This window comes from Gadus morhua, chromosome 20 (assembly GCF_902167405.1).
Source record: "Gadus morhua chromosome 20, gadMor3.0, whole genome shotgun sequence".
Lineage (NCBI taxonomy): Eukaryota > Metazoa > Chordata > Actinopteri > Gadiformes > Gadidae > Gadus > Gadus morhua.
The window spans coordinates 2010661-2037321 of NC_044067.1; the positions used below are offsets into that span (position 1 = coordinate 2010661).

The following is a 26661-nucleotide window of genomic DNA, read 5'->3' on the forward strand; positions in this document are numbered from 1 at the left end:
GGACTTTTGTAATTATATGCAATAATAATAATGTAAAATAGTGAATAAAATAACTTCACTTGTGACAAACTCAATGTAGTGTTCATAGATTTGTAAGTAGCAGCTTTTCACATATTCTATATTTGTTACTTTTGTTGCTCTTCTATTGAAATCAGTTTCAGCCTACAATGTTTGGTTCTGATAGAATTCAAAGAGCATAATTTTATGTTGCCAATAAAACACTTGCAATAGACAGGAAAAGTTGTCCTTATCTTCGATCACGTGCTACATATATCATATGTAAATGAGAACACGAGCCAATACATGTGTAACATAATTTTTTTATTAGGTTGACAAACATCACAAAGACTTCCAACCTTAAACATCCTAACCAGAGCCAGAATAACTGTATCCACAAAAGTTAACATAGAAGGGTATCAAAATCGACACGTGCATCAAAGCAAAAGTTTATCTTTACAAATGTACATGATGAGACCTCGATCCCCGTCTCTCTACCGGCGTCAGGAGGCCTCCCAGCGGCTGCCACTAGACGAAGGCGTCTCTCTGGGACAGTCTCTCGGGGGTGGTCCGGGAGAGGTTGGAGACCCTGGAGCTGTTGGAGCGTCCCTGGCCGTAGTAAGTCCCCCCCTGGACCCGGGAGGGTCTGTAGTAGCCCGTGTACAGGCTCCTGCCTCGGGTCCCTGGCGCCATGTACGTCCTGGTCCCGTACACGTTGACGTTCTCCGTCCTGTCGACGACCGGGCAGAGTCAGGGTGTCAGAGTCTATGTTTGCTCAGGGACACCGGCACACTTGTTTACGCATACATACCCAAAGACAAACACTCAAACACACACACACACACACACACACACACACACACACACACACACACACACACACACACACACACACACACACACACACACACACACACACAGGAACCTGAGACTGAGTGATCAATGTCCCTGCACTGATCGTTAACTTCATGAATGAAGTTAACAATCTAAGATAGTGAAGCATAAGTCCGTCATAGATTACCTCTTAGGGCAGACCACTCTAAAGACTGTGATGGCGTAAAGGATGGCCCCAAACAGTATGAGGAAGCTGCCCACCAATCCAAGGAATATGGGGTTTCCAAGGTCATACCTGCAATAAAGGTTGTTGCAATTAAAGTCGACACATCACACAAAATATACAACACAATGCACAATGGCTCCCTGCCTTCCACCTCGCTGGAGTTATGTGTTGGGCTTTAGTGCTTGCTAAAGGCCTTCCAGCAGCAGTAGAGTAAAGCATACCTCAGGGCTCCTGGTTGTAGATTCAAAGTAAAAGCGTTCCTGGCCACTCGGTTGATGTACAGGCAGTATCCCGCGATGTCAGACACACCTGATCAAAGAAACACATTTGTTCTGTTATCACAAAATGGCGCAGGCTGTTGTGATTCCGTGTTGAACGAAGTAAGCATGAGCCGTCCTTACCTCCGACGAAATGAAACACAGACCCGGCTAGAAGAAATTTGTCCTTGGTCTTAGTCGCTCCACCGATGTAGGTGCACTCCATACCGGCGAAGCAGCAAACGACCCCGAAGAACCCGAGAGTCAGCCCACACATCAGGAGGCCTCGCACCCCCTGGACGTAGGCTGGGAGGGGGGGGGAAACACGGCTTACAGCTCAGCTTTCCTTCCAATGCAAACGGCAGAATTCATGTATAAACACGTTAGCGATAACTCAAGGAACACTACAAACATTGGGGAGTACGCCTCTTTGTGAACCATTTTTCTTGATGATCTTTCGGTAACTTACACGATTTCCTCTTTATATCGTGGGAGGTCCCCACAGACACCATTAAGTTATGGGGCTACACTTTACGATCACATGTTTGTCTGTCCCCATTAATAGAAGGCATTTGTCTACCCACGATGAACACAGCCGTTAAACTAGCATCGTCCGCACGGCAGCACTCACCGGCCACGGACCAGAGGACGGGGTAGTCCCTGCAGTTGGTGACGGCGGTGGAGTCGGTGTAGCAGTCCTTCCACAGGTTGGACCAGTACCACGCCACCTTGATGATCCAGGACCCGCCCTGCCCGCCGATCTGGCTGATCCTCCAGAAGTCCATGGCCATGGTGACCAGCACAAACAGCCAGCCCAGCGACGAGGCCAGGAAGCCAAACACTTGGACCAGACGTTTCCTCATGGCCGCCGGGGTCCTCCTGTCCCTCCGTCCCTCGCTCCGAGGTGGTTCAACAGGAGACGGACGTTGAGACGATAAAGCAAAAAGGAAAGGCTCCTCTGGGGCGCTCTGTCTCGGTCTCACCTGGGCGGGGCAGAGCGAGGCATCGACCGAATGGCGAGGAGGGGCCGGCGCGGTGAGCCTGGCTGGTGCACCTCTCCAGGCGGGCAGGGTGAGAGGGTGAGTGGGGGTGACGGGTGTGTTTGCGCAGTGTGCCCTGTGTTGATGTGGGCGGTGTGTCAGCAACCACCGTGTTGACAGTCAACTCGGAGACGCGAGGCCGACACGCCACAGGCCCGCCATCCATGGGTCTGCTTCATTCTCACCAACCGCACCGCACCAGGGGTTTGTGTTATACGTGATGTAATGCTACTCTAATGGAGAGGGTCTCTCCGTAGGGATGGAGAGGAATTTGAAATTGTTTCTCAGCAGTTTTGATATAAATTGCTCCTTTATTCACTTGGACACCACAGGAAGCACTCCCTATGTCTGTCCTTAGAACATGGCTGAAAGAACATCCATACGTACACGCACCTTTGAAAAGGTTTCCTTTTATTTCTATTCGCACACAACCCTCAACATTTATAAAAACATTCAGTATATTTCTCCTTCACTATATTAAGTTATTTCTCATTGTACACGAATAATGTTATAGAATAAAGTTGTTAGAATAAAGTAAATGTGTATAAAAATTTACGGTGACCCTATAGAAAAGAACAAAGGAACTATTTGAGAAAGCCGTCTTCTAGAAAAGTACTGCATCTAGAAAACGATTAGAGAGTAAACTATATTACATACGTATCTTACGTATGTACAATATTGGACCACAATATGCAAATCGACAGCAGCTATCGTCATCCGAATGTCATGAAAGTGTTTCACACTTTAACTATCAAATGTGTTTTCACATTCCAAAAAAAAAATCACAATTTAATTGTTTAAAAAAAAAGTTTTAAAGTAAAGAACCCCCTTAAAGTGGTGGGCTCCTCTCACACGTAGACGCTCTTGTCAAAGTTCTTGGTGCCGGAGGAGGTGCTGCCCTTGGGGTGGGGGGGCCTCTGGCCGGCCGGCCTCAGGGGCTCCCGGGTGGCCGACGTCACATGGGACTGAGTCCCCGCCCCTTTGTAGACGTACCTGGACTGGGGCCGCCTGCGGAGACACAACGCAGGGACTCAACCGACACGCGGTGAGACCATCGCCCGTACCTTCGTCAGAATGGACGGCCGGTCAAAACCATTCAGCGGCGTGACGTGCTCCACCAACAAACCTGTCGGTGCAGGAGCCCACACTGGAGAAGAAGAGCGTCACCCCTCCGGCCAGACACAGGAGGGCCCCCCCCCAGCCAACGAAGAGCGCGGCCCCCATCTCGTACCTGGACGCACACAGCCACACAACGGCGGGGTTACGGCGCTTTCGAAAGAATCGCTCAAAGTGTGCGTTGATGCTGATGGCTCTGACCGTGAACTCACTTCTGAGACACCGACACGGGGTCGAAAAACTCTGCGGTGATCCAGTGAGCGTACAGAGAGCACGCTGAGAGCGAGCACAGCCCTGCGGCGAGGACGATATGAGGAGGAGGAGAGAACAGGGTTAGGGGGAGCTGTGTGATGCAGGCCTGGGGAGCCTTGTTGAGACTCTGATTTAAGGGCTGCTGGATTGGACCCACACCATGTTCAGCCCCGTGTGTGCTCACCGCTTACGATGAAGTTTACACCACCGACGCAGGCCAGCCGGGCTTTGCTCTTGTCAGTTCCTCCGATGGTTGTGCATTTCATCCCAACAAGGACGAACACCGAGCCAAAGAACCCCAGGCACACAGCTGCCACCATCAATCCTCTGCAAGCCTGGACGTAGCCTGCAGAGAGAAGTCATAACACGACGGTGTTATGACCACCGTCGTGTTGGGAGTGATCCATAAGATCTCCACATGGTCATCACATAGGTTCCCCCGCCCGGTCGTTGTACGAGGTCAACCAGTGACTGAGACATTTGCATGCAAAGCAGAAGACAACATGTTAGCAATGACCATCAGTGTATTTTGGAGTAAGTTTCTCTGAGGGTGACTTCCACCCTTGATCTGGACCCTTGTGGTGAGTCCTGTGAACCCCTGACCCAGTGAACCGTGAAACACCCTGAGGCAGATATCTCCAAGGTGCCAAAAGGCTAAACACAGTGACCCGTTTAGAAGGAAGTCAAACGGTTCTGAAGGACATCAAGAGTGATTCCTATTCAACTTTGTCTAACATTCTGTCGGGTCAGGAGGTTACGATAACAAAAGCTTGTGTGGACCTGCGTGGGTCATCATCGGACTGTAAAGATTAGGACTATGAAAGTAATTACACATTAATACAGTCGAAAGAAAATGGGCTTATCTGTACAAAACAAGGGACACAATAATTATATAGAAACCCGATTTGTAGAATAATCAACCTAAAGCAGCCAACAAAAACGAAGTGGGTGATCAGAATCTGAGAACAGGCGGACCGGCCGAGCGGCCAGCCCCGGCGCGGAGGCGAGGTGTCGAATCGCATGTTTTCCACAGGTTGGACCAGGAGGTTGCCGTGGTGATGAGCGTCCCGTCGTCAGAGGACACCTCCCAGTAGTCCGTGGCGACGCTGGGGGAGGTCAGGACCCAGCCGAAGGAGCTCAGGATAAAGCCCAGGCTCTGTGTCGCCGTGCCCCTCATTGTGAGTGCCCCGGAGTTACCTGATCTAGCGGCAGAGACCAGGTCCTCTGGTGGGAGGCTCCGCGCTCTGCTGGAGATACAGACGGGCTCCAGACTCCCCTCAGATATTCTAAATAGATGTTCTGCAATCGATGGCCAATAGTGGCTGTGGCCGGGTATATTCTGTGGGGAGGGGTTTGTAGCTAAACACGTATCCTATATTCAGTTCCTCCACCCACTCCCAATTATGGATGAACATTATGAATGAACAACAGCATGTTTTCATTGAGGGTCAACCTGACATTACGTAAAGCGGAACCTTTGTTAGGGACCTTAAGAGCCATGGCAGTGGTGATATATTAACCAGCTTTCTCACACACGGTCTGTTGTAACAACCATGCAGAGATTAACCCAGCGCTGAGTAACGAGATGAAACACTGAACACGCCACAGAGGAAGCGGTCACAGGCTACACACCAAAGTGGAAACGTGAAAAGAAGTTATTGAACATTGAATGATTTATATTTATGTAAACTCACGAAGGGCACCATCTTGTGGTTGCTTTTGGCTACGATCAAATCAAGGTGAATAATAAATAATATGACACGTTTCAGATTGAATCATACAGCATCTATGCCATATATGCTCTATGATTTATTATGTGTTCCATAGATTCTATGGTATACATCAAATGTGAACTACTACTTGAGATTATAATACTTTATGAAAGTTATAGTCACACTTTCATCAAATATAAACTGTTGTTGAACATAATATTAACACACTGTGGATTGTTAGGGATATTAAGCCTCCAATCCGTGTTTCAATCATTCACTATAAACTACATCGTGAGCACTCAGCACTCGACCCCTTATAGTGGTACATTTGCCGTTTTTACAGTTTGTCAGACTTAATTGATTCACATTAATAATTAATTTCCTGTCGTCTGGTCTAGTTTTGTTTCTGCCGTTGTATTTTTTTTATTTTTTTTACATTTCATCACTACATTCATGTTGCATTACGGGAGCTTTGATTCAACAATATAAGGTGTACATTTTATAGTTGGAATTTGAAAACTCAAACACCAAAAATGTCTAACAGCTCAAGTCTCATTTGAATAAAACACAATGGTTCAACAGAAGTACACATTTACTACAGTCAACCATCAGCTTTGAGATGAATCATTGCTATGATCCAATGTCTTATTTTATGTAACATAATAAATCTAAATAAACCTTGCAACAAACCAATCAAATTTGGATGCAATGCATATTTATTAGTATATCTAGTTCAGTATTATAAGATACTCCCGTTTGTAAGCCATATGTATAAATGTGAAAAGGTGATCATTTTTCATCAATGGATTCCATAGGATGTTATAACACTCTTATAAATATAGTTTACAGACGGTATAAAAAAACACAACGATAACTTGCTGGTAACATGTAATTACACTGTGAACTTCAACAGCAATAAAAAAACAAAAAAAAACAACAACAATGTGACCTTTCCAAAGAATACGATGAAAACTCTCCAACATTTACAACCCAGCAACGACAACGCAACACAAATCTCCCCTCACTATCTCAGACCAACAACAGGGAGAAGATCACGTTGTTCCCAGCATCAGTAAGCCCCTTTCCTCCAGCTCCAGGGAGTAGGTCACGTTCCACCCGGTCAGACCCCAGTAGTCCCACATCCTGTCCTCCCAGTCCCCAGTAGTCCTACATCCTGTCCTCCCAGACCCCAGTAGTCCTACATCCGGTCCTCCCAGTCAGACCCCAGTAGTCCTACATCCTGTCCTCCCAGTCAGACCCCAGTAGTCCCACATCCTGTCCTCCCAGACCCCAGTAGTCCTACATCCTGTCCTCCCAGTCAGACCCCAGTAGTCCTACATCCTGTCCTCCCAGTCAGACCCCAGTAGTCCCACATCCTGTCCTCCCAGACCCCAGTAGTCCTACATCCTGTCCTCCCAGTCGGACCCCAGTAGTCCTACATCCTGTCCTCCCAGTCAGACCCCAGTAGTCCCACATCCTGTCCTCCCAGACCCCAGTAGTCCTACATCCTGTCCTCCCAGTCAGGCCCCCAGTAGTCCTACATCCTGTCCTCCCATTCGGACCCCAGTAGTCCTACATCCTGTCCTCCCAGTCAGACCCCGGTAGTCCTACATCCTGTCCTCCCAGTCAGACCCCAGTAGTCCTACATCCTGTCCTCCCAGTCAGACCCCAGTAGTCCTACATCCTGTCCTCCCAGACCCCAGTAGTCCTACATCCTGTCCTCCCAGTCAGACCCCAGTAGTCCTACATCCTGGCCTCCCAGTCGGACCCCAGTGCTCCTACCGTCCAGCTTCAGCAGGGTGTGGTGCGGCCGGCAGTGCAGCGCTCCGAGAGCGTTCCCGGCACAGTTGTTCCAGAGTCCCTGGAGGACCCAGGTGGCGGTGATGACAGAGGAGGCCCTGCTGGTCACCCTCCACTCGTTGGACACCGTGGCCCCGATGGTGGCCCCCAGTCCCACCAGGCCCCCCAGGAGCGCCAGGATCTGCACCCCTGACATCGAGTGGCGTCCCGACGTCGATCCGCGCGTGCGTGTGGGAGAGCCTATAGCCCCTGCGGCACGTATGGAAAATCACGAGCGGTAAAACGTGCGCCAGGCGTGTAAACGACACGACACCGTGTAGTTATAACATGTGTCCCGCCTGAGATGATTGACACGGAGGGAATCTCGCCTTGTACTGGTCGCTGCTAAGTGAGGAACCAAGGTGCTTATGGGCTGTGCTGTCTGACACCTGGGGCGCAGGGTTAGCCATTCAATGGGAGAAGCTTTTGGGATAGGCATTTTGTGTCTCATGTTGGGTTGTGTGCGTCGTTTTTGGGCAAGAAAAGGAAGGCCTGGTGTGATATTAACATGAAAATAATAGTGGAGTAATTACTAATCCTGGATAGAAGAGGCATAGTGACAAAGTTCAATACTGGGTCATCCATTCCCCTAGTGTGTTGACTGAATTTGACATTAGGCTGAACCGTGACACTGTTGGTGGATGACATGTTTCGTTTCCATAGCGCGCCACATAGGCCTACATTTTCATTTTTTGTCAATCGCTCCAAACAATATTGAAATAACCCCATTGAAAAGTGTGAAGAAATAGTCGTAATTTAGAAAAGACGAACAAAGTAAACGGCAACTTAGCAGGCGGGACTTATTGCCACACCCATTGTGCCTGTACAATTATTTAAATCGTTTAATAAATTAAATTGAATTGAAAAAAACACACAAATAAAATTAAATAAAAACTAAAAAAAGAGAACGAAGCACACTACAGAAAAACTAAAGATGTCAAAGAAACAGAAAAGCCGTTGACCGAGTGACGGACAGGTCCAGCCACCAATGCGCAGACTGAAGGCGGGGCTTTCGAGCTGACAGGTGGAAAGGGTCAAAGCAACCGAGGAGTGTGCACCGCCACTGCGCCGCAACGCCGCTCAGACACGCACCCTGAGAGCCACTCCGGCGTTACCATGAAACGGCCCTTAACGGAAACGTGTCGTTGTCTTCCGGGAGTGTGTTGAGACTCCGCTCCCTGCCGGCGAGTCGCTGCTTTCGGTTTCTCTCTCCATGGAGGTGCCGCTGCAGGACCCTGGGAAGAGGAGGGATAATCCCTCAGCCTCAGCTAATCTCTTCTCCAAGATCTTCTTCTGGTAAGAAAGCGAGCCTGACAGTTTGTTGACAGCAGTTTGTGACGTTCAACCTCTGCAGCGGTCCAGGGGCCATGCCCGGGAGGGAATGTCCCCGTTGTGTACTTGCGGGGGGCTTTAAATAACCATGAAGCTGCAGCTTAGGACACTATGGAAACTTTCATTGGGTCTGTCAGCAACTTGCGAGATGCAAGGCTCGCAACCTTCCCTGCAACGACTACATAACCTGCATGCCTTCTAACCAATAACACTGAAATACAAATTAATGAAGCGTGATCAAAGTATAGTTAATAATCCATATATAATCGCTTTTTTTTATCATTCAATTTGTGTGCTTGTGCTCCGCCGATTCGGGGGATGTAATTGAAGCAGAACGCGTGGGTTTGTCTCCTGTGCAGCTGGCTTGGTCCTCTGTTCAAAGCGGGCTATGGGAGGAGACTGGAGGAGGATGATATGTACCATGTGCTGCCAGAGGACGGCTCGGAGAGACTGGGCGATGAGCTGCAGCGGTACGGATGTTTCATTTCCTGGTTTTAAAACGTGTAGTGTAATAAGTAATATATTAATTAAAGCTGCATGCTGCATTTTAAGGGGGCCAAGCCTACAGCAGACCAATAAGAACCTGATAGACCAGTAAGACCCTGACAGGTCATTAAGACCCTGACACAAACCATGAAGACCCTGATAGACCAGTGAGACCGTGACGCAGAACATAAAGACCCTGACAAAGACCATAAAGACCCTTTTTTGTTTGCATACGGTTGAAAACACTGGAATAACCTCAGCTTGGTACTGGTGATGGGTGAACAATCTTCCATGGTCGTACGTCAAAAGGCTTAGAAGTTATGAGTCTTTAAAGTTTTCCTTGATCACTTTAGCATCCCCTATAGACTGGTTTTGATTAACGTTAGCCTGGTTAACCTGGTTAACCTTGACCTATGCTTCTTTATGTACATCAGGTTTGGTGATGATTGACTCAAGTTAACCCGGCCTATAGTCACCTAACATTGATTGAGCTAATACAGACGTCCAGCTGCCATTCTTTCTACAGGTTCTGGGTTTCCTAGGAACATTTGCTCAACACGAGGAGAGACACATGTCTACACGATTTCTTGACTGTAGCTGTGGGTGAAAGGGGCAGGAAATAAGGCCGTCCAAAGTCTGTATTTTCAGTTAATTCTTATAGCGGCCCCTATTGCCTGATCTGGATACAATTTGGAGAGGTTCATCTGACCAATGTGCCTTTGACTACACCAAGTATGATGATGATTATTTTGGAGTTAACCCCTTTTCATGGTGTTAAGTTAAATTTGGACGATTTGGAGCCTCTGGCGATTGTTTTGTCAATGGACTTCATTATTTGAGCAGTTCTAACTTTGGTCCCCATCAAGCACTAAGTTGGTCACGCTGAAATCAAACTCTCCGTCAAGGAACTGTGGTGTTTTTAGTCACAGGCCACGCCCATTTCGATGCCACGCTCTAATTTCAAATGTGTGTCATCTTGTTCAGAATTTTATCCTGAACAACCTTTCAATTGGGGTCAAGAACATGGGAGTCCATCTTGATGTCGATATACGCCTTTAACACTTTATGTGTTTTAAAGCACACTTCCTTAGAAGTTAATTACTGCTGGAGGCTTTATTTTTTATTGCACAGACTTGCTTTTTGTCAGATTGAAGACATTTGTCCATAGATGATATCTGCAAAATATTTTTTGTTTAAGTCAAAAAACCTAGGATCCTTAGGGAATTTAGTGTTTTTAACAAAATTCCTAATTGTCAGAAATCGACCCAGGCTGAAGTCCTAGGTTCTTGAAGCAGATTTCTTCACCAAGAATATGCACGTGTGGGTGAAGACTAAAATGACCTTAAGTCGAAGGGTCACGACGAGATATGCTTGTTCAAAGTTTGCATTTCTGGACGATTGCTATAGCACCTTTGAGCTAATCAGTATACATTTTTTTCTCTGTTAATATTTAATCTTTACAGCTGTAGAAAGCTTCATTATAAAAGTGCGAGCTGTATAGGCTCTGTCAGTCTAATGTGGCGAATAATAAAAATGAAAATTACAATAGGTTGCCTTCGCAGTTTTGTGCTTGGCCCCCTAATTACTAATGAATATGCACACGTTATTTGCAAACACAAAACATGTGATTTAGTGTGTTTCCTGGTTATTACACCCTGCTTTTCAAAGGTATTGGGATGAGGAGGTTCTGCGTGCCAAGGAAGACCTACGGCCTCCAAAACTCACCAAAGCTCTCATCCAGTGCTACTGGAAGTCCTACATCTTCATCGGGGTATACATCTTCTTGGAGGTATGAAGTCGTGAATCCGAATGGATCCCAAAGACACACATGGACAACCAGGGCTGCTCTGTTTGTAAATATGTCAGTTTCATATTCTCTGTATTTGCTGGAACGTTCGCTGCCATATAAGTTCTAGCAAATACAGATTTTACAGATTTGATTTGTATTTATTATGATCTGGAATTTCCCACCAAGGATAGTGTCATCTATCTGTGTCATCCATCTTTCTGTCTGTCTGTCTGTCTGTCTGTCTGTCTGTCTGTCTGTCTGTCTGTCTGTCTGTCTGTCTGTCTGTCTGTCTGTCTGTCTGTCTGCCTGTCTCCCTGTCTGTCTGTCTGCCTGTCCGTCTGTCTGTCTGTCTGTCTGTCTGCCTGTCTGTCTGTCTGTCTGTCTGTCTGCCTGTCTGTCTGTCTGCCTGTTTCTCTGTCTGTCTGTCTGTCTGTCTGTCTGTCTGTCTGTCTGTCTGTCTGTCTGTCTGTCTGTCTGTCTCCCTGCTGTCTGTCTGTCTGTCTGTCTGTCTCCCTGCTGTCTGTCTGTCTGTCTCCCTGCCTGTCTGTCTGTCTGTCTGTCTGTCTGCCTGTCTGTCTGTCTGTCTGTCTCCCTGCCTGTCTCTCTGTCTGTCTGTCTGTCTGTCTGCCTGTCTGTCTGTCTGCCTGTCTCCCTCCTTCCTGCAGGAGACCATTAAGGTGGTGCAGCCCGTCCTGCTGGGGCAGCTCATCGTGTACTTTGAGAGCTACCCCCACGACGCCTCGGCCTCCCTGCCTGAGGCCTACGGCTACGCCGGCGCTGTGTGCGTCTCCACCGTCTTCCTGGCGCTGCTCCACCACCTCTACTTCTACCACGTCCAGATGGCCGGCATGAAGATCCGCATCGCCATGTGTCACATGATCTACCGGAAGGTGAGCACTGTGGCGAGGGGGGGCGGGCCGGCGAGCGCTGACCGCTCTCTGCCACGGAGGATGTTATTACTACCCATTGGTCAGGGCAGGGGGAAGAGCTGGGATTGGTCAGGGCAGGGGGAAGCGCTGGGATTGGTCAGGCCAGGGTGAAGAGCTGGGATTGGTCAACGCTGAGAGCTCTGATTGGTCAACGCTGAGATTGGTCTAGCACTCTATCAGCTATTAGAGGGTGACATTAAGAATGTGGAACAATAAATATATTAAATATAATTATAGTGTATATGATAATGTATATGTATTACTTCCTAAAATATATATCCATATTTTTTTTTGTTGTTTTATAGTGGTAAAGTAAAATTGGAATTGAGTATTATAAGCGGTAACATTGCATTGGATGTGAGTATTATTTGTTCTAAAGTTGAATTGGATGTGAGAGTTTATTCTTTACCCACCTAGGCTCTACGTCTCAACAGCAAAGCCTTGGCTAAAACGACTACGGGACAAATTGTGAACCTTTTATCCAATGACGTCAACAAATTTGATGAGGTATAATCTACAGCGTGCAATCGATCCATCAATCAGTCAAAACGTTCATATATTCAGAGAATAGAAGCCACATTGAGAAGACATAAGTCACATTCGTAAAGTGTTATCTTATCCTATTCTCATTAACGATTGTTCCTTCTTACAATGCAAGATTAAGTTGAACATTCAAAACTAGTTCAAACAAATAGATAACAGACATGAGACATGAAGTACTAAACTCAAGACACTCAAGCAGGTATACTCCATATGTATCACGTGTTCCTTGTGTGTTGTCTATGTCTACCGGCCGTGACCCTTCTCATTTCCTCATGTGGGGTCTCCCTGTCTCTGTTTCCAGGTCACCCTGTACCTCCACTTCCTTTGGCTGGGCCCGCTGCAGGCCCTGGCTGTGATGCTGCTGCTGCTGTTCCTGATCGGGCCGTCCTGCCTGGCGGGCATGACCGTCCTGGTGGTGCTGATCCCAGTGCAGACGGTGTTCGGACGCCTCTTCTCCACCCTCAGGTACGTCGTCAGCCCCCCCCCCGGGTGCGCTCTGAAGGGTGAGGTGAGGTCGACCCGCTGGCTGCTGGAGAGGCCAAGAGCTGCGCTTGGTACGGTCGTTGGATGCTGTACGTCTTTGCACTTAATAACAGTACTTAGCATCGTGTAGCGACTTATCCAAGCCGTCTCCGTTGTGTACGGGGAATGGGTTAACCTAGTGATTGTTAGTGCTTGGCACTATGAACGACCTTTCTGTTGTTGATATTGTTGTTTTTTATATTTATATTTAAATAACTGACCAACTGGAGGACTGCTCCAACAAAATGTCATTGTCTTGTGCAATGACAATAAGGCCCAATCCCATTTCTACCCCTTACCCCTTCCCCTTCCTTCTCCCCCTTGTTTTGAAGGGGTAAGGGGAAGGGGTAAGGGGAAGGGGTAGAAATAGGATTGGGCCTAAAGGTCATCCTATTCTATTCTGTACCGACAGAAAGGATGCATATTGTTGTTTCTCTTTCTCCCTACAAATGTACCTATTGTAAGTCGCTTTGGATAGAAGCGTCTGCTAAACGCCCTCAGTGTGAAGGAAAATCTAAACGGTTTGGCTGCGTCCGCCCCTACCGGCGTTGTTGCAGGGCCCAAACAGCCGCCCTCGCAGACGACCGCATCCGCATGATGAGCGAGGTGGTCTCGGGGATCCGCATCATCAAGATGTACGGCTGGGAGAAGCTGTTCACTGAGCTGGTGAACGAGGTTCGGAGGTACGGTCGCTGCTCTGTGGATCCACTCTGATACGGGTTCTGTGTCGATACATGTTGACCCATGTTATGATCGGTTTACGAATAGTCGAGGCCAAAGTATGTGCTTTTCTTTTCGAACAAAATGTGATTTTCTTGTCTAAATATACAGAAACTAGGAGAACCCTCCCACACTAGGATGTGTGTCTCTAGCACACAGGACACACTCAAATGTGTTCTGCAAGTCGATAAAAGTCTACAAAGAGTGCATGGCAGCAGGAACCGTCTGTGTGTGACCTTATATTACAGATTAAAACCAAAAGCAGTTATTAAATCAGTTATTAGAGCAATCATAGCGCTTTAGATATAGAAGACTGGGCTGGGTTGATCTTTTCTCGAGGCTAATTTATCCCACCACTGGTCTCGTACAAATCAATCCATCTTTATTTATCTTCCCTGGGAAATATTGTTCAAAAAAGTTAGTTCCCAAAATGTCTCCTGCCACTCAGGAAGGAGTGTTCCCGCATCATGAAGAGCTCCTACCTGCGCGCCCTCAACATGGCGTCCTTCTTCGTGGCCAACAAGGTCATCGTCTTCATCGCGCTCAGTGCCTACGTCCTGGCGGGAAACAAGATGGCCGCCAGCACGGTGTTCGTGGCGCTCTCGCTCTACGGCGCTGTGCGGCTGACCATCACCCTCTTCTTCCCCTCGGCCATCGAGAAGGTGTCGGAAACGCTGATCAGCGTCCGGAGGATCAGGGTGAATATGAGCTTCGTGTGTCCGCTGGGGCGCGTCTGTAGTCTGGGGTCGTTGGTCGGGGCGAGGGGGTTCGAAAGGGGGTACGGACTGCGTTACTATAGCCATTTGAGCTTTAATGGCTCACAATCACCTGGTCATACACACATTCACACACTCATCCATTCACACACACATCACCCGTTCATACACACATTCACACGTTCACCCGTCCGTACACACATTCATAGACACAATCACACATTGATACACACATTCATACACACAATCACACATTGATACACACATTCATACACTCATTCACACATTCATACACACAATCACACATTGATACACAAATTCATACACTCATTCATACACACAATCACACATTGATATACACATTGATACACACATTCACACATTCATACACACAATCACACATTGATACACACATTGATACACACAATCACACATTCATACACACAATCAAACATTGATACACACATTGATACACTCATTCACACATTCATACACACAATCACACATTGATACACACATTGATACACACGTTGATACACTCATTCACACATTCATACACACAATCACACATTGATACACACATTGATACACTCATTCACACATTCATACACACAATCACACATTGATACACACATTCACCCCTTCACACATTCATACACACATTCACACATTGATACACACATTCACCCATTCACACACCGACGGCGTCGGCAGCCGCGCCCGGCGACAGCCAGCCTGGCGGGAGCAGTTAGCGTGAGTCCCGTTCAGGGCCACCAGAGGAGCCGGGGATCGAACCCACAAGCCGCACCGCGTCCCGTCCCGCTGTCGCACCGCGTCCCGTCCCGCTGCCGCACCGTGTCGCGTCCCGCTGCCGCACCGTGTCCCGTCCCGCTGCCGCACCGTGTCCCGTCCCGCTGCCGCACCGTGTCCCGTCCCGCTGCCGCACCGTGTCCCGTCCCGCTGCCGCACCGTGTCGCGTCCCGCTGCCGCACCGTGTCCTGTCCCGCTGCCGCACCGTGTTCTCAGAGGAAAGGTCCCGGGTTTCATCCCCAGTGTCGGCAGCCTACCTGTCTGTGACACCGAGCATGACACGGCCATGACATAACCCGTGTCTGAAACCCCCTCTAGGCGCTCGGGACAGAAGCTTAGTGACTCAACGGGAACCAACAACACGGTCGAATGTGTGAGAGCAGACTGTGTTCTCATCCCCAGAGCTTCCTGCTGCTGGAGGAGGTGGTTCCTCAACCCACTGATCTTCCAGAGACCGAGTCAAAGGACTGCATGGTTCAGGTCCAGGACCTGAAGTGCTACTGGGACAAGGTGAGGACCTTTTATCCTTTGAGACAGCCAAAGCTTCAGAGAATAGTTAGGCTAGGCAACTTGATTCATGTAACACTTTTCACACACGAGGCAGACTCAAAGTGCTTCACATAGAAACATTGTCATACAATAAAATTAAATAATTGATTATAATAGATAACAGTTAACCGGTGGATGCATTGCATAATACGTAACTCTTTGTGTTTTAATCTCTCCCAGACGCTGGACTCCCCGACGCTGCAGAAGCTGTCCTTCACGCTGCGGTCAGGGGAGCTGCTGGCAGTGGTCGGACCGGTCGGCGCTGGGAAGGTGTGATTATAGTGTGGCGTGCTGCATTAAAGGACCCTTACTTAATCTCCTAATCCCATGTAATCTCGCTCTATCGCCACCCTGCTTCTGACAACATGTGTGTGCCGTTATTCAGCGTCCAGGTCTAGACGTAGAGCAGGTGGACACACAATGTTCGCTAGCGACGATCTGTTTCAAACTCTTTTATTGAGTTTGGTTTTCATAGTTCCCCAGGAGGAGAAAGGATTCAATTTACTGTGAATTTGTGATGTCTTTGTTTCCCACACAACACAATGCAACACAACACAACGCAACACAACACAACACAACACAACACAACACAACACAACAAAACACAACACAACACAACACAACACAACACAACACAACACAACACAACGCGTCTCAAGGACATCTGAGATGAATGGAAGGAAAACGTTCATGAAAACAGTTGTGATATGACATTCATCAGTGTGTGTGTGTGTGTGTGTGTGTGTGTGTGTGTGTGTGCGTGTGTGTGTGTGTGTGTGTGTGCATGTGCGTGCGTGGACACCCAGTCCTCCCTCCTCGGGGCTATCTTGGGAGAGCTGAACCAGGAGAGCGGGGTCCTTAAGGTCAAAGGTCGGCTGACCTACGCCTCCCAACAGCCCTGGATCTTCCCCGGGACGATCCGGAGCAACATCCTGTTCGGGAAGGCCCTGATCCCCCAGAAGTACGAGAGGGTGCTGCAGGCCTGCGCCCTGAAGAAGGTGAGGGGACCCCCCAGGGTAAATGGACTGCATTCATACAGCGCGTTGCTGACCAGTGGCCACTCAAAGCACTTTGCAATATCGCCTCACATTCACCCACTCGAGCACACATTCACACATTCATCACGAGCAGTCAGGGGGAGATGTCTTGCTCAGGGACACAGCTGTACCCTAAAGCAGGCCCTGTCAGCTGTACCCTAAAGCAGGCCCTGTCAGCTGTACCCTAAAGCAGGCCCTGTCAGCTGTACCCTAAAGCAGGCCATGTCAGCTGTAGCCTCAAGCAGGCCCTGTCAGCTGTACCCTAAAGCAGGCCCTGTCAGTTGTACCCTAAAGCAGGCCCTGTCAGCTGTACCCTAAAGCAGGCCCTGTCAGCTGTACCCTAAAGCAGGCCCTGTCAGCTGTACCCTAAAGCAGGCCCTGTCAGCTGTACCCTAAAGCAGGCCATGTCAGCTGTACCCTAAAGCAGGCCCTGTCAGCTGTACCCTAAAGCAGGCCCTGTCAGCTGTACCCTAAAGCAGGCCCTGTCAGCTGTACCCTAAAGCAGGCCATGTCAGCTGTACCCTAAAGCAGGCCCTGTCAGCTGTACCCTAAAGCAGGCCATGTCAGCTGTACCCTAAAGCAGGCCCTGTCAGCTGTACCCTAAAGCAGGCCCTGTCAGCTGTACCCTAAAGCAGGCCCTGTCAGCTGTACCCTAAAGCAGGCCCTGTCAGCTGTACCCTAAAGCAGGTCCTGTCAGCTGTACCCTAAAGCAGGCCCTGTCAGCTGTACCCTAAAGCAGGCCATGTCAGCTGTAGCCTCAAGCGGGCAACGTTCACTGGTTTTGTTTCTGCCGGCCGAGACCGAGGCGGTCCTTTGCAGAGCTGCAGTGTTTTGATCCGAGGCGATGTCTGTCTGGTGGCTGGACGTCCTGTGAGGGAAGTCTAGTGGGGTCTCCATGGAGACGAGGAGGGCCAGCGCCAACACGTCATTTTAGGCTTCGGATAAACGTTAGGTTGTCCGAATGCAAATAAGAATTAAGACCACAGGTCCATTCCTAGCGCGTATCGCTCCCTGCCTTTACCAGAGGCAGTGCAGATGGTTGTGTGTCTATCGGAAGTCTTTATCCTTTTTTCATTACTGCAGTGATGTCTTAATCATGCAAACAGCAGAACAATGTCTCATGCCTTTGCTGCGGACGGTGGATCCTGGAGGTCAGGGGCTCTCAGATCCCCTCAGGGATGGAGTCACTTGGTTACCACAGAGCTTCCATGCAGCTCGCACGTTTCACAATGAACCACCGAAAACGCTGAGTCGTGTTAACAAACAGGAAGTGCGAAAGCCAGGAACAGGAACATGTGTCACGGCGACTCGCCCCCTTCGTCCCGGACACAAAGACAATCTCCAGAATGGATGCACGCGGTCCGCACTTACACTCTGTGTGCTTCGCCGTTTTATTCCCCGGGGTCGGGCTACAGACAACCAGCGAGGCGTCACCCTCCCTGTTCTCCAGCCCCGAGCCTCCTGGTCCCCATGGTAACCAGGACCCCCCCCCCCTCTGTGTGTTTATAGGACATGGCCCTCCTGCCTGACGGGGACCTGTCCGTGATCGGGGACCGGGGAGCCAACCTCAGCGGGGGCCAGAAGGCGCGCATCAACCTGGCCAGGTGGGAGGACACACCTGGAGGCCCCCTGCCGCTGGAGAGGGCGGTTCAGACGTAGAGCAACGTCACACAGATGACGACCGAGACAGTACAAAAAGATTATATAGATCCAGGGTTTCCCGCAGATGGTTAAGGTGGTGGGGTACGCCGTTAGACTGAAACAGTCAAAGAATTTGTGCAATTTTAACATTTCAGATATTCTATACGATATTATCATTTTGACTGCGTAGTTAAGGCGGCAGGCATGTGTTTGTGTTTCTTGGGCGGCCTCCTAAGCTGAAAAGTGCTGTGGAAAAACCTGTAGATCAATTGACAATAATACAAATAGTTATATGTATGATTGAAGGAATGTATGTTTTGAAAGTCGTTTTTTTTTACTAATGCATAAATTGACAACGATAGAACAGAAAAGGATTAAGATCACTGCAAACCAAATGAATTCACAAAAGCGTTTGTTAGAAACAGAACGACTGCCTCTTATGCTTTCAAACTTTGGTTTCCTGGAAACACTGGCCCTTTGTGACGGAAGGATTACTTCTGTTACGTTTAAAGTCCCGGGCTGAGGCGACAGCTTTAGCTCGCTCTCACTAAACCCCCCAAGGGGCTCCTCAGCCCGGGCCCCTGCACACAGCTCCACCGGCCCTCAGCCAGTCTTCTGTGTACAGCTCCGATACCGATACCAGTAGAGAAAATTCCTTCGATATTGCCTAAAATGCAGCATCGGGTATCGGCGAGTACGCAAGTCTATGCGCCCATCCGAAACCCTCACATGACTCATATACTACACAGGCGAAGAGCATCACAAACCCTACGGAGTTACGCTGCGATCGTTAGCGGTCGGAGGTTGGAAGTCGGACCTAAGTGCGTTCGAGCTGCCAAGTCAAAAACATGGACGCTTGACTACAAGAATACAAATGTATTATTATAGATTATAAGTGTAAGAATTTTTTTTTCAACAGTACATGAACAGCCAATACATGGCCATCGTAAGAGAACCCTCCAATAGGAACAAGTACTATCAGTAGTTACAATGCTAGACGCTGTATCGGTATATACTCGGCCAATACTCAAGTTCAGCAATCGGTATCGGGAAGGACAAAACTGGCATTGGAACGTGTGTGTGTGTGTGTGTGTGGTGGTGTCCCTCAGGGCGGTGTACCAGGACGCAGACATCTACCTGCTGGACGACCCCTTGAGCGCGGTGGACTCCGAGGTGGGCAGACACCTCTTTGAGGAGTAAGTCGGCCATCTGCTCAGAGTTCACCTACATTCACATGTCCATTTACATTCAGGGCATTCAGCAGACGCTTTTATCCACAGCGACGTTACAATAAGTACCTTTGTCAGAAGAAGTGAAACAATTTATCGCTGTCAGCACAGTAAAGATGTTCATAGAACCAAGTGCAAGTACTAACAATCGCTAGGCTAACCCATTCCCCGTGCACAGCAGTGATTGCAGCCACTGCAGATGCTACACAATTAAGTACTATGAATAAGTGCGATGTAGCTTAAGTGTGTACAATCAGTGCGTACACTAAGTGCCAGGACGTACAACATACAATGGTGGCCAGAAGGGGCTGGGTAGCTATGCAGAGTCGAGGTGAACTCTGAACAGGTGAGTTTTCCTAAACTCTCCATAGCCACCAGGTTCCCCCCCGCCTAGTTGTTGCATGTTGTACGTTTTGGCACTTAATGTACGCACTTATTGTCTGTCGTATTTAGTTATAGTACTTAGTTATGTAGCATCTTATCCTAGCTCTTTGTTGTATAAGGGGGATGGGTTAACCTAGTGATTGTTAGTGCTTGGCACTTGGTTCTGTGAACATCCTTACCATCCTTACCACAGTGATATATTGTTTCCCTTATTGTAACACGCTTTGGGTAAAAGCGTCTTACTCTCAAAGCCAATCAGATGGGAGGACTCAGTGATGCTCTTGCTCTCTTCACTCTTGGCGAATTCGGTAGGAATTAAAGCGACAACATCCTCTCTGAGGGGAGGAGCCCTCCGAACAAATCGTTCCCCATTTCCTATGAAATTGATTTATTTGCTCCGTCTCTCGCTACACCTTCACCACACGCCGCCATGGCTCCGTCAGGGACGGAGAGCTCCCCCCCCCCTCGTGCTGATTGGTCCTAAAACATTTTTCAACGAGGCTTGGACAGGCTGCAGGCCAGACTGATCCCCAGGGGGCAGCAGAGGGCGACCGTGTGGGGTGATGTGTGGGCCTGTACGCCCCCCGCCTGCCTCAGGTGTGTGACGGCAGGTGTGTGTCCCCTCAGGTGTATCTGCGGCGTGTTGAAGAAGAAGCCGCGCATCCTCGTCACCCACCAGCTGCAGTACCTGAAGGCGGCCCACCACATCCTGGTGCTGAAGGAGGTGCGTGTGTGTGTGTGCGCGCGTGTGTGTATGAGTGCATTTACATTCTTGTATGTGCGTGCGTGTGTGTGTGTGTGTGTGTGTATAAGTGCGTGCAGGTTTTTGTGTGGTTGTGTGTATATGTAGCTGTCAATGGGTTGTTTGTATGTGTGTGGGTGTTGGAATATTTGCGAGATTGTGTGTGTGTCCGGAAGCTGTTTGTGCGACAGGGTATGTTTGTGTGTGTGTGCGTTTGTATGCATTCTTCCTGCATGCTTGCTTGTGTGTGTTTGTGAGGAATGTATGTTCCTGCATCCTTGTATAAATATTTATGTACAGTTTATTCTCTCTCTCTCTCTCTCTCTCTCTCTCTCTCTCTCTCTCTCCCTCCCTCCCTCCTCCCTCTCTCCCTCCTCCCTCTGACTCCGTCGTCTCTCCCTCTCTCTCTCTCTCTCTCTCTCTCTCTCTCTCTCTCTCTCTCTCTCTCCCTCCCCCCCTCCCTCCCCCCTCATCAGGGCAGCATGGTGGCTCACGGGACGTACAGCGAGCTGCAGGGCTCGGTTGACTTCCTGTCCCTGCTGAAGAGGGGGGAGGACGAGGAGGGGGTGGGGGAGGGGGGCGAGCGGCCCGAGTCCCCCCCCCTCTCGCTGGGCCGCTCCTGCTCGGGCTCCGTGGCCTCCCTGTCCCCGTCGCTGGGGGCCTCGCTCCACTCCCTGACGGAGACCCCTCCGCTCCACGACGAGGAGGTACGTTGGTTCAGCCCCCCCCCGCTGGGTGGCCCAGCTCAGGGGGTCGAGCGGGGTGACCTGTAACCCGGAGGCTGCTGGCTCGATCCCCGGCTCCTCCTCACCGCCTCACCCTAACTGGTTGCTGGTTCGATGCCCGGTTCCTCGAGTGTCGAGGTGTCCCTGAGCGAGACGCCTCACCCTGACTGCTCCTGACGAGCTGGCTGTCGCCCTGCGGGGCTGACTCCGCCGTCGGTGTGTGAACAATTTAACAAAAGCGTTGGCTTTGGATAAAAGCGTCAGCTAAATGTAAAGTATTTAAATTATTTTTAAGCCTCCACAGTGACGCTGGATTTGTTTAAGAAAGTACACACACAGTTGAGATGTATTCAACAGTTTACATTCAGGGCAGCCGGCTCGTCTGGAGCAGTCAGGGTGAGGCGTCTCGCTCAAGAACACCTCCTCACTCAGCTAGGAGGAGCCGGGGATCGAACTAGCAACCTTCCGGTTACTGGCCAACCCGCTCTACCATCCTGAGCCAAGCCAAACCCTTGAGTTTTGGCACTCGTATTTTAATAACTTTGTGTTCAGCACCCAAGGCACCGGGAGGGGGGGGGTGATTGTAGCGCAGTGCCCTCCGTTTGACCCGCTACGTCAACAATAGGAGTCTGGTTCTTTTGTGGGTCGCTCTATAAATATAAACCACATTTTGCACTCTGTGCTGTATCTGTAATCAGATGTGAGTCATGTTGAAAGGCTTTCAACATTTTGAACCCAATTCCAATAGTGCTGCACTAGTAGGTTCATTTTAACATGAATAAGAATACTACAGTGCAAGTGTACAAGATGTAATGCTGAATTTATCTCAAAATGTTTACAATGTATCGACAAAATTCTGTACATTTTGAACGCTGTTTATAATGTATAGACAACGTTCGGTACATTTTAAACCCAAATTCTAAATGCACACCTAGTAGGTCCATTTTAACACAATTGCAAATAACGCAGTGCTATCGAAACGGGGTTTAAAACGTTATTTACACAGCATGACGAGGAGGCCTAGGATTATCGCGTGGCTATAACTCCCAGTACCGCCACTCCACCACCAGAGGGCGCCAGATACCTATTTGTCCGTCCGTGCCGCGGCGACGCGCTCCTGGCCCGTTGGATTCTGACTCCAGTGTGTGTCTTTAGGCATCCAAACCGATGGCGGAGGAGAGTCGTTCGGAGGGAACCATAGGCCTGCGTCTGTACCTCCAGTACCTAACAGCCGGGGCCCACTGGCTGCTGCTGCTCTCCCTGATCCCCCTGAACCTCCTGGCCCACGTGAGTACCGCCTCGCGACCGGAAGGCCTCCGCAGAGGACGCCATATCTGCCACCCATTTCTCACGGGGCGCTTTGATTCAGTGTTTCAACCGAGGTGTGCGTTCTTAACGTGTTCTCTCTCTGTGTGTCTGTGTGTGTTTCTGTGCGCGTAGACTGCATATATTCTCCAGGACTGGTGGCTTGCTAACTGGTGAGACTCCCACTCTGACACCCCGGCCCCCACCGCCCACCGCCCGCTCCCATGAACTAATCAGCCCCGCGAGTTGAACAGCCTGAAGCCAACCGAGGAATAAACCCCCACCCCCCCCCCTGCCTCCCCAGCGGAGGAGAATAGTGTTTTTGTCGGCCGCTCTTTGTTGCTTCCACTGCGCCGGCCTTGTGTGTGCGGCGACAGAAGGGGAGTGTGTGGTGCGTCTTGCCCTGTGTGTCTCCGCGGCGGTTGCGTTTGTTTGTCCTTGTGCCTTTTGATTCCTTTGTGCCCCCCCCCCCCCCACAGGGCCTCGGAGCAGGGCCGTGCAGACCGCGGAGCCCACCCCAATGGAGCCCCCCCCAATGAAGCCCACCCCAATGGAGCCCACCCCAATGGAGCCCCCCCCAATGGAGCCCCCCCACCACAGCTGGACCTTCACCTCTACCTCGTTGTTTACGCAGGTGAGGGACACCTCCTCTCCCCCCGCCGCGCCTCCCCCCTCTGCCCCCCCCCCCCTCTCTGTCTCTCTGAGTGTTCATCTTTTCTTGTGTCTGTGTGCCATTGAGGAGTGTCAGCCATTCACTGCTCTTCTTTGGCTGTTGGCCCAAGGCCTCAGGGCCCTGTGTGTGTGTGTGTGTGTGTGTGTGTGTGTGTGCGTGTGTGTGTGTGTGTGTGTGTGTGTGTGTGTGTGTGTGTGTCTGTGTGTGTGCGTGTGCGTGTGCGTGTGTGTGTGCGTGTGTGTGTGTGCGCGGGGGTCTCAGCTGTACTAGGAGATAGCGGCGTGCCTCCTCTCGGGTCTCCACTGTTGGGTAACTCTGATTGTGTCTCCCCCCCCCTCCCCCCCCTCCCCCCGTGTGTCGTCCGTCCGTCTCCCCCCCCCCCCGTGTGTCGTCCGTCCGTCTCCCCCCCCCTCCCCCCGTGTGTCGTCCGTCCGTCTCCCCCCCCCCCCCCTCCCCCCCCCCCCCCCCGTGTGTCGTCCGTCCGTCACCTCTCCACTCCTGGTCGCTCTGTATCCACGGCGATAGATCAACATTAAAGCATAACTTAACCTCTTAAGCCCTTTCCCTCCTCCGCCGCCGTTCTGCGTCCACAACGCCGCTGTAAGTGCGCCCGCCGACCCCAACCCCCCCAGGGCGGGCGGGCGGGCGGCGGGCTGGTGGCGCCCGCTGACGGATGCCCCCTCCCCCCTCTCGCTCAGGTCTCACGGCGGCGTCGGTGGCGTTGGGCTTCGTGCGGAGCCTGGTGTTCTTCAACGTCCTGGTGCGCTCGGCACAGAGCCTGCACAACGCCATGTTCACCGCCATGCTGCGCAGCCCCGTGCGCTTCTTCGACCTCAACCCCATCGGTAGGACCGCCGCGCACGTTTATATACACGCACACACACATTTATACACACCACACACTCATACACACACACACATTTATATACACCACACATTTATACCCCCACGCACATTGATAAGCATACACACAAATGCTGATGACCACACACACACTAATTTATACACAAAAACACAAATTTATACACACACCTTTATAAAACGACACACACACATTTATCCACACACGCATATATATATACACACATTTATACACGCACACATTTATACACAAACACACCTGCACATGCACACACATATACATACACACATGTTTATATACACACGCACACAAACGCATACACACATTTATGCACACGCACATGCACACAAACATTTATACACACACGCACAAGCAACCACACACATACACACACACACGCACACGTGTTTACACACTCGCGCATGCACACGCATTCACGTACACCCCCCCCCCACAAACACAGAGGCGTGTACACACACACACACACACACACACACACACACACACACACACACACTCAAAGCATATTACTAAATGACAGAAATTGGTCAGAAATGTGTGTTTACAATTTCACCTTATTTAATTTTCATCAATCAGAGAAAATAATTTACCAGCCAACCAACAGATTTCATGAGTATCCCTGAAATGTTTGCGTCTCCTAAATGGTCGATTCTCTCGGTCATCGGTTCGTGCTTGTCAATTTATTTCATGTTGTGTGAACATGCAAATATTAGTTCTGAATACAATTGGACATTATCAGATTGGCGACAGAAAAGTGGACAATTAATTGTTCATTTTGATAATAATTCTAATAGCCATTTATCTAGTTAAAAAAACAGCAGCAATAAATTGTTGCTAAAGCCTTCAGAAATGAAAGTATTATTCCAACGTTCTAACATCAAATATTTATGAGTGAATCCAAAAATAATAATTTATGGATTCATTAATAAAATATAATCATTGGTTTAAACCCTATGTATTGATGCATTGATGTAGGAATGGGCTATCAGTTGCATGCCGCATACACACACACACACACACACACACACACACACACACACACACACAGCAGTGTGTGTGGGGTGATATTGTATCCCCTCCCCAGTAGAGGGCAGACTCCTTCTGAGCTATATCATTATTTAACTCGCGTCAATTCAAACCTTCTCTGATATCTCACTGTTTCCCCTCGCTTGCTAATTGGGTGGAATCCAAATCCACACACTCTAAATGTTCCGATTTGCACTCAAAGCAAGAAGATATTTCTCTGCTTCGTTGCGTTTATTCTCCACTCAATTTAATTAGCGTAAAAGTATTAGCTTTGCAACCCTATGAGAAGTCAATTGTATTAGCCTTTTAACGAGATCATTAACAAACGGCAATACGTTACAAACGCAACGCAAACATGAAACCCTGACTCAAGATTATTTTAAAGGAATTAAGTGGCAGTATTAACGATAAAAGGAGGTTTGTTTCACACATTGAGTGTGAAGTGGCGTCATTTAAACCGTTGGGTGTGGGGCCGCGAGGCGGCTCTCGTAGCAGAGCGGCGGCATTGAGACGACTCATTCAGCGGTTAAACGGCGTTCCCTTCCCGACCCCTCCAGGACGCCCTTATCTCCCCAACGTGAGGCAGGACCCACGCAAAACAGCCCAACAAAAAGAGGCAAACAGCGATAGGGAACGATGGTGTTTGCTCTAGATCCTGGGCAGTGTTGTGTTTGGACGATGAGGAAGGGGGGGGGGGGTGAGGGTAAATAGGGAGCAGATTCTGAGCCGTGGGCCCTATCAGAAATCGTTGATTATTTCATTAGCTTTGTGGGGCTGTGTGCTCGTTGCGCTGAGCAGATGGACACGATGTGAGGCACTGAGCAAACACTTAAAGTATGATGAGGTGGAGCGGCGCTGCTGGATACACCAGAGCCTCCAGACTGACTCCTCTGAGACCGAGTCCTCTGAGACCGACTCCTCTGAGACCGACTCCTCTGAGACCGAGTCCTCTGAGACCGACTCCTCTGAGACCGAGTCCTCTGAGACCGACTCCTCTGAGACCGACTCCTCTGAGACCGAGTCCTCTGAGACCGAGTCCTCTGAGACCGAGTCCTCTGAGACCGACTCCTCTGAGACCGACTCCTCTGAGACCGACTCCTCTGAGACCGAGTCCTCTGAGACCGAGTCCTCTGAGACCGACTCCTCTGAGACCGACTCCTCTGAGACCGACTCCTCTGAGACCGACCAGGCCCGCGCTACGCGTCTCCAGTCGTCCCTCTCTCCTCCCTGACGACAACACCCCCTCTCTCTCCGCTGTATGTTCCTGTGAGCTGTTGTGTATTGCGTGTTCAGCGCGACTCTCTCTCTCTGTGTTTGTTCTTGGCGAGATCTTTTCTCCGGCCACTG

At 49.7% G+C, this 26661-nt stretch overlaps 3 protein-coding genes across 5 annotated transcripts in view; 1 reads left to right on the forward strand and 2 right to left on the reverse strand.

Annotated features, from left to right (window-relative positions):
• Positions 1–302: 302 nt before the first annotated feature.
• Positions 303–2385, reverse strand: cldn10l2 (claudin 10-like 2). Its single transcript, XM_030342658.1, has 5 exons — positions 1946–2385; positions 1459–1620; positions 1279–1366; positions 1019–1126; positions 303–727 (listed from the first exon to the last, which is right to left on the reverse strand). Exons 1-5 carry the CDS (start codon positions 2175–2177, stop codon positions 526–528), a joined length of 792 nt encoding a protein of 263 aa, XP_030198518.1. The 5' UTR covers positions 2178–2385; the 3' UTR covers positions 303–525.
• Positions 2386–2645: 260 nt separating this feature from the next.
• LOC115532778 (claudin-10) lies at positions 2646–7702 on the reverse strand. Its single transcript, XM_030342659.1, has 5 exons — positions 7217–7702; positions 3907–4068; positions 3683–3764; positions 3481–3585; positions 2646–3362 (listed from the first exon to the last, which is right to left on the reverse strand). Exons 1-5 carry the CDS (start codon positions 7428–7430, stop codon positions 3203–3205), a joined length of 723 nt encoding a protein of 240 aa, XP_030198519.1. The 5' UTR covers positions 7431–7702; the 3' UTR covers positions 2646–3202.
• Positions 7703–8295: 593 nt separating this feature from the next.
• The window catches only part of LOC115533068 (multidrug resistance-associated protein 4), a 53340-nt gene continuing 34974 nt past the window's right edge, over positions 8296–26661 (forward strand). Inside the window, exons 1-19 of one of the 3 annotated variants that reach the window (XM_030343267.1) lie at positions 8296–8569; positions 8965–9075; positions 10760–10880; positions 11546–11770; positions 12227–12316; positions 12654–12817; positions 13432–13557; positions 14043–14292; positions 15523–15630; positions 15850–15939; positions 16476–16667; positions 18216–18310; positions 19457–19543; positions 20588–20684; positions 21179–21409; positions 22583–22714; positions 22868–22905; positions 23212–23366; positions 24104–24250. In XM_030343267.1, the coding sequence (XP_030199127.1) occupies positions 8487–8569; positions 8965–9075; positions 10760–10880; positions 11546–11770; positions 12227–12316; positions 12654–12817; positions 13432–13557; positions 14043–14292; positions 15523–15630; positions 15850–15939; positions 16476–16667; positions 18216–18310; positions 19457–19543; positions 20588–20684; positions 21179–21409; positions 22583–22714; positions 22868–22905; positions 23212–23366; positions 24104–24250 (2542 nt within the window). In that variant the 5' untranslated portion in view covers positions 8296–8486. The remainder of the gene's footprint in view (positions 8570–8964; positions 9076–10759; positions 10881–11545; positions 11771–12226; positions 12317–12653; positions 12818–13431; positions 13558–14042; positions 14293–15522; positions 15631–15849; positions 15940–16475; positions 16668–18215; positions 18311–19456; positions 19544–20587; positions 20685–21178; positions 21410–22582; positions 22715–22867; positions 22906–23211; positions 23367–24103; positions 24251–26661) is intronic. The other 2 variants (XM_030343265.1, XM_030343266.1) reach the window with 2 other exon arrangements.

Bases quoted from the DNA above. Each gene is read 5' to 3' on its own strand.
- LOC115532778 (XM_030342659.1), bottom strand. From the start codon at position 7,430: ATGTCAGGGGTGCAGATCCTGGCGCTCCTGGGGGGCCTGGTGGGACTG. The intron at 4,069-7,216 runs GTAGGAGCACTG...TTCTCTCTGCAG, and splicing joins CACCCTGCTGAAGCTGGACG to GCTACGTCCAGGCTTGCAGA. The intron at 3,586-3,682 runs GTGAGTTCACGG...GTGTGCGTCCAG, and splicing joins CCCGTGTCGGTGTCTCAGAA to GTACGAGATGGGGGCCGCGC.
- cldn10l2 (XM_030342658.1), bottom strand. From the start codon at position 2,177: ATGAGGAAACGTCTGGTCCAAGTGTTTGGCTTCCTGGCCTCGTCGCTG. The intron at 1,127-1,278 runs GTATGCTTTACT...CCTTTATTGCAG, and splicing joins CTACAACCAGGAGCCCTGAG to GTATGACCTTGGAAACCCCA. The intron at 728-1,018 runs GTAATCTATGAC...GGTCGTCGACAG, and splicing joins AGAGTGGTCTGCCCTAAGAG to GACGGAGAACGTCAACGTGT.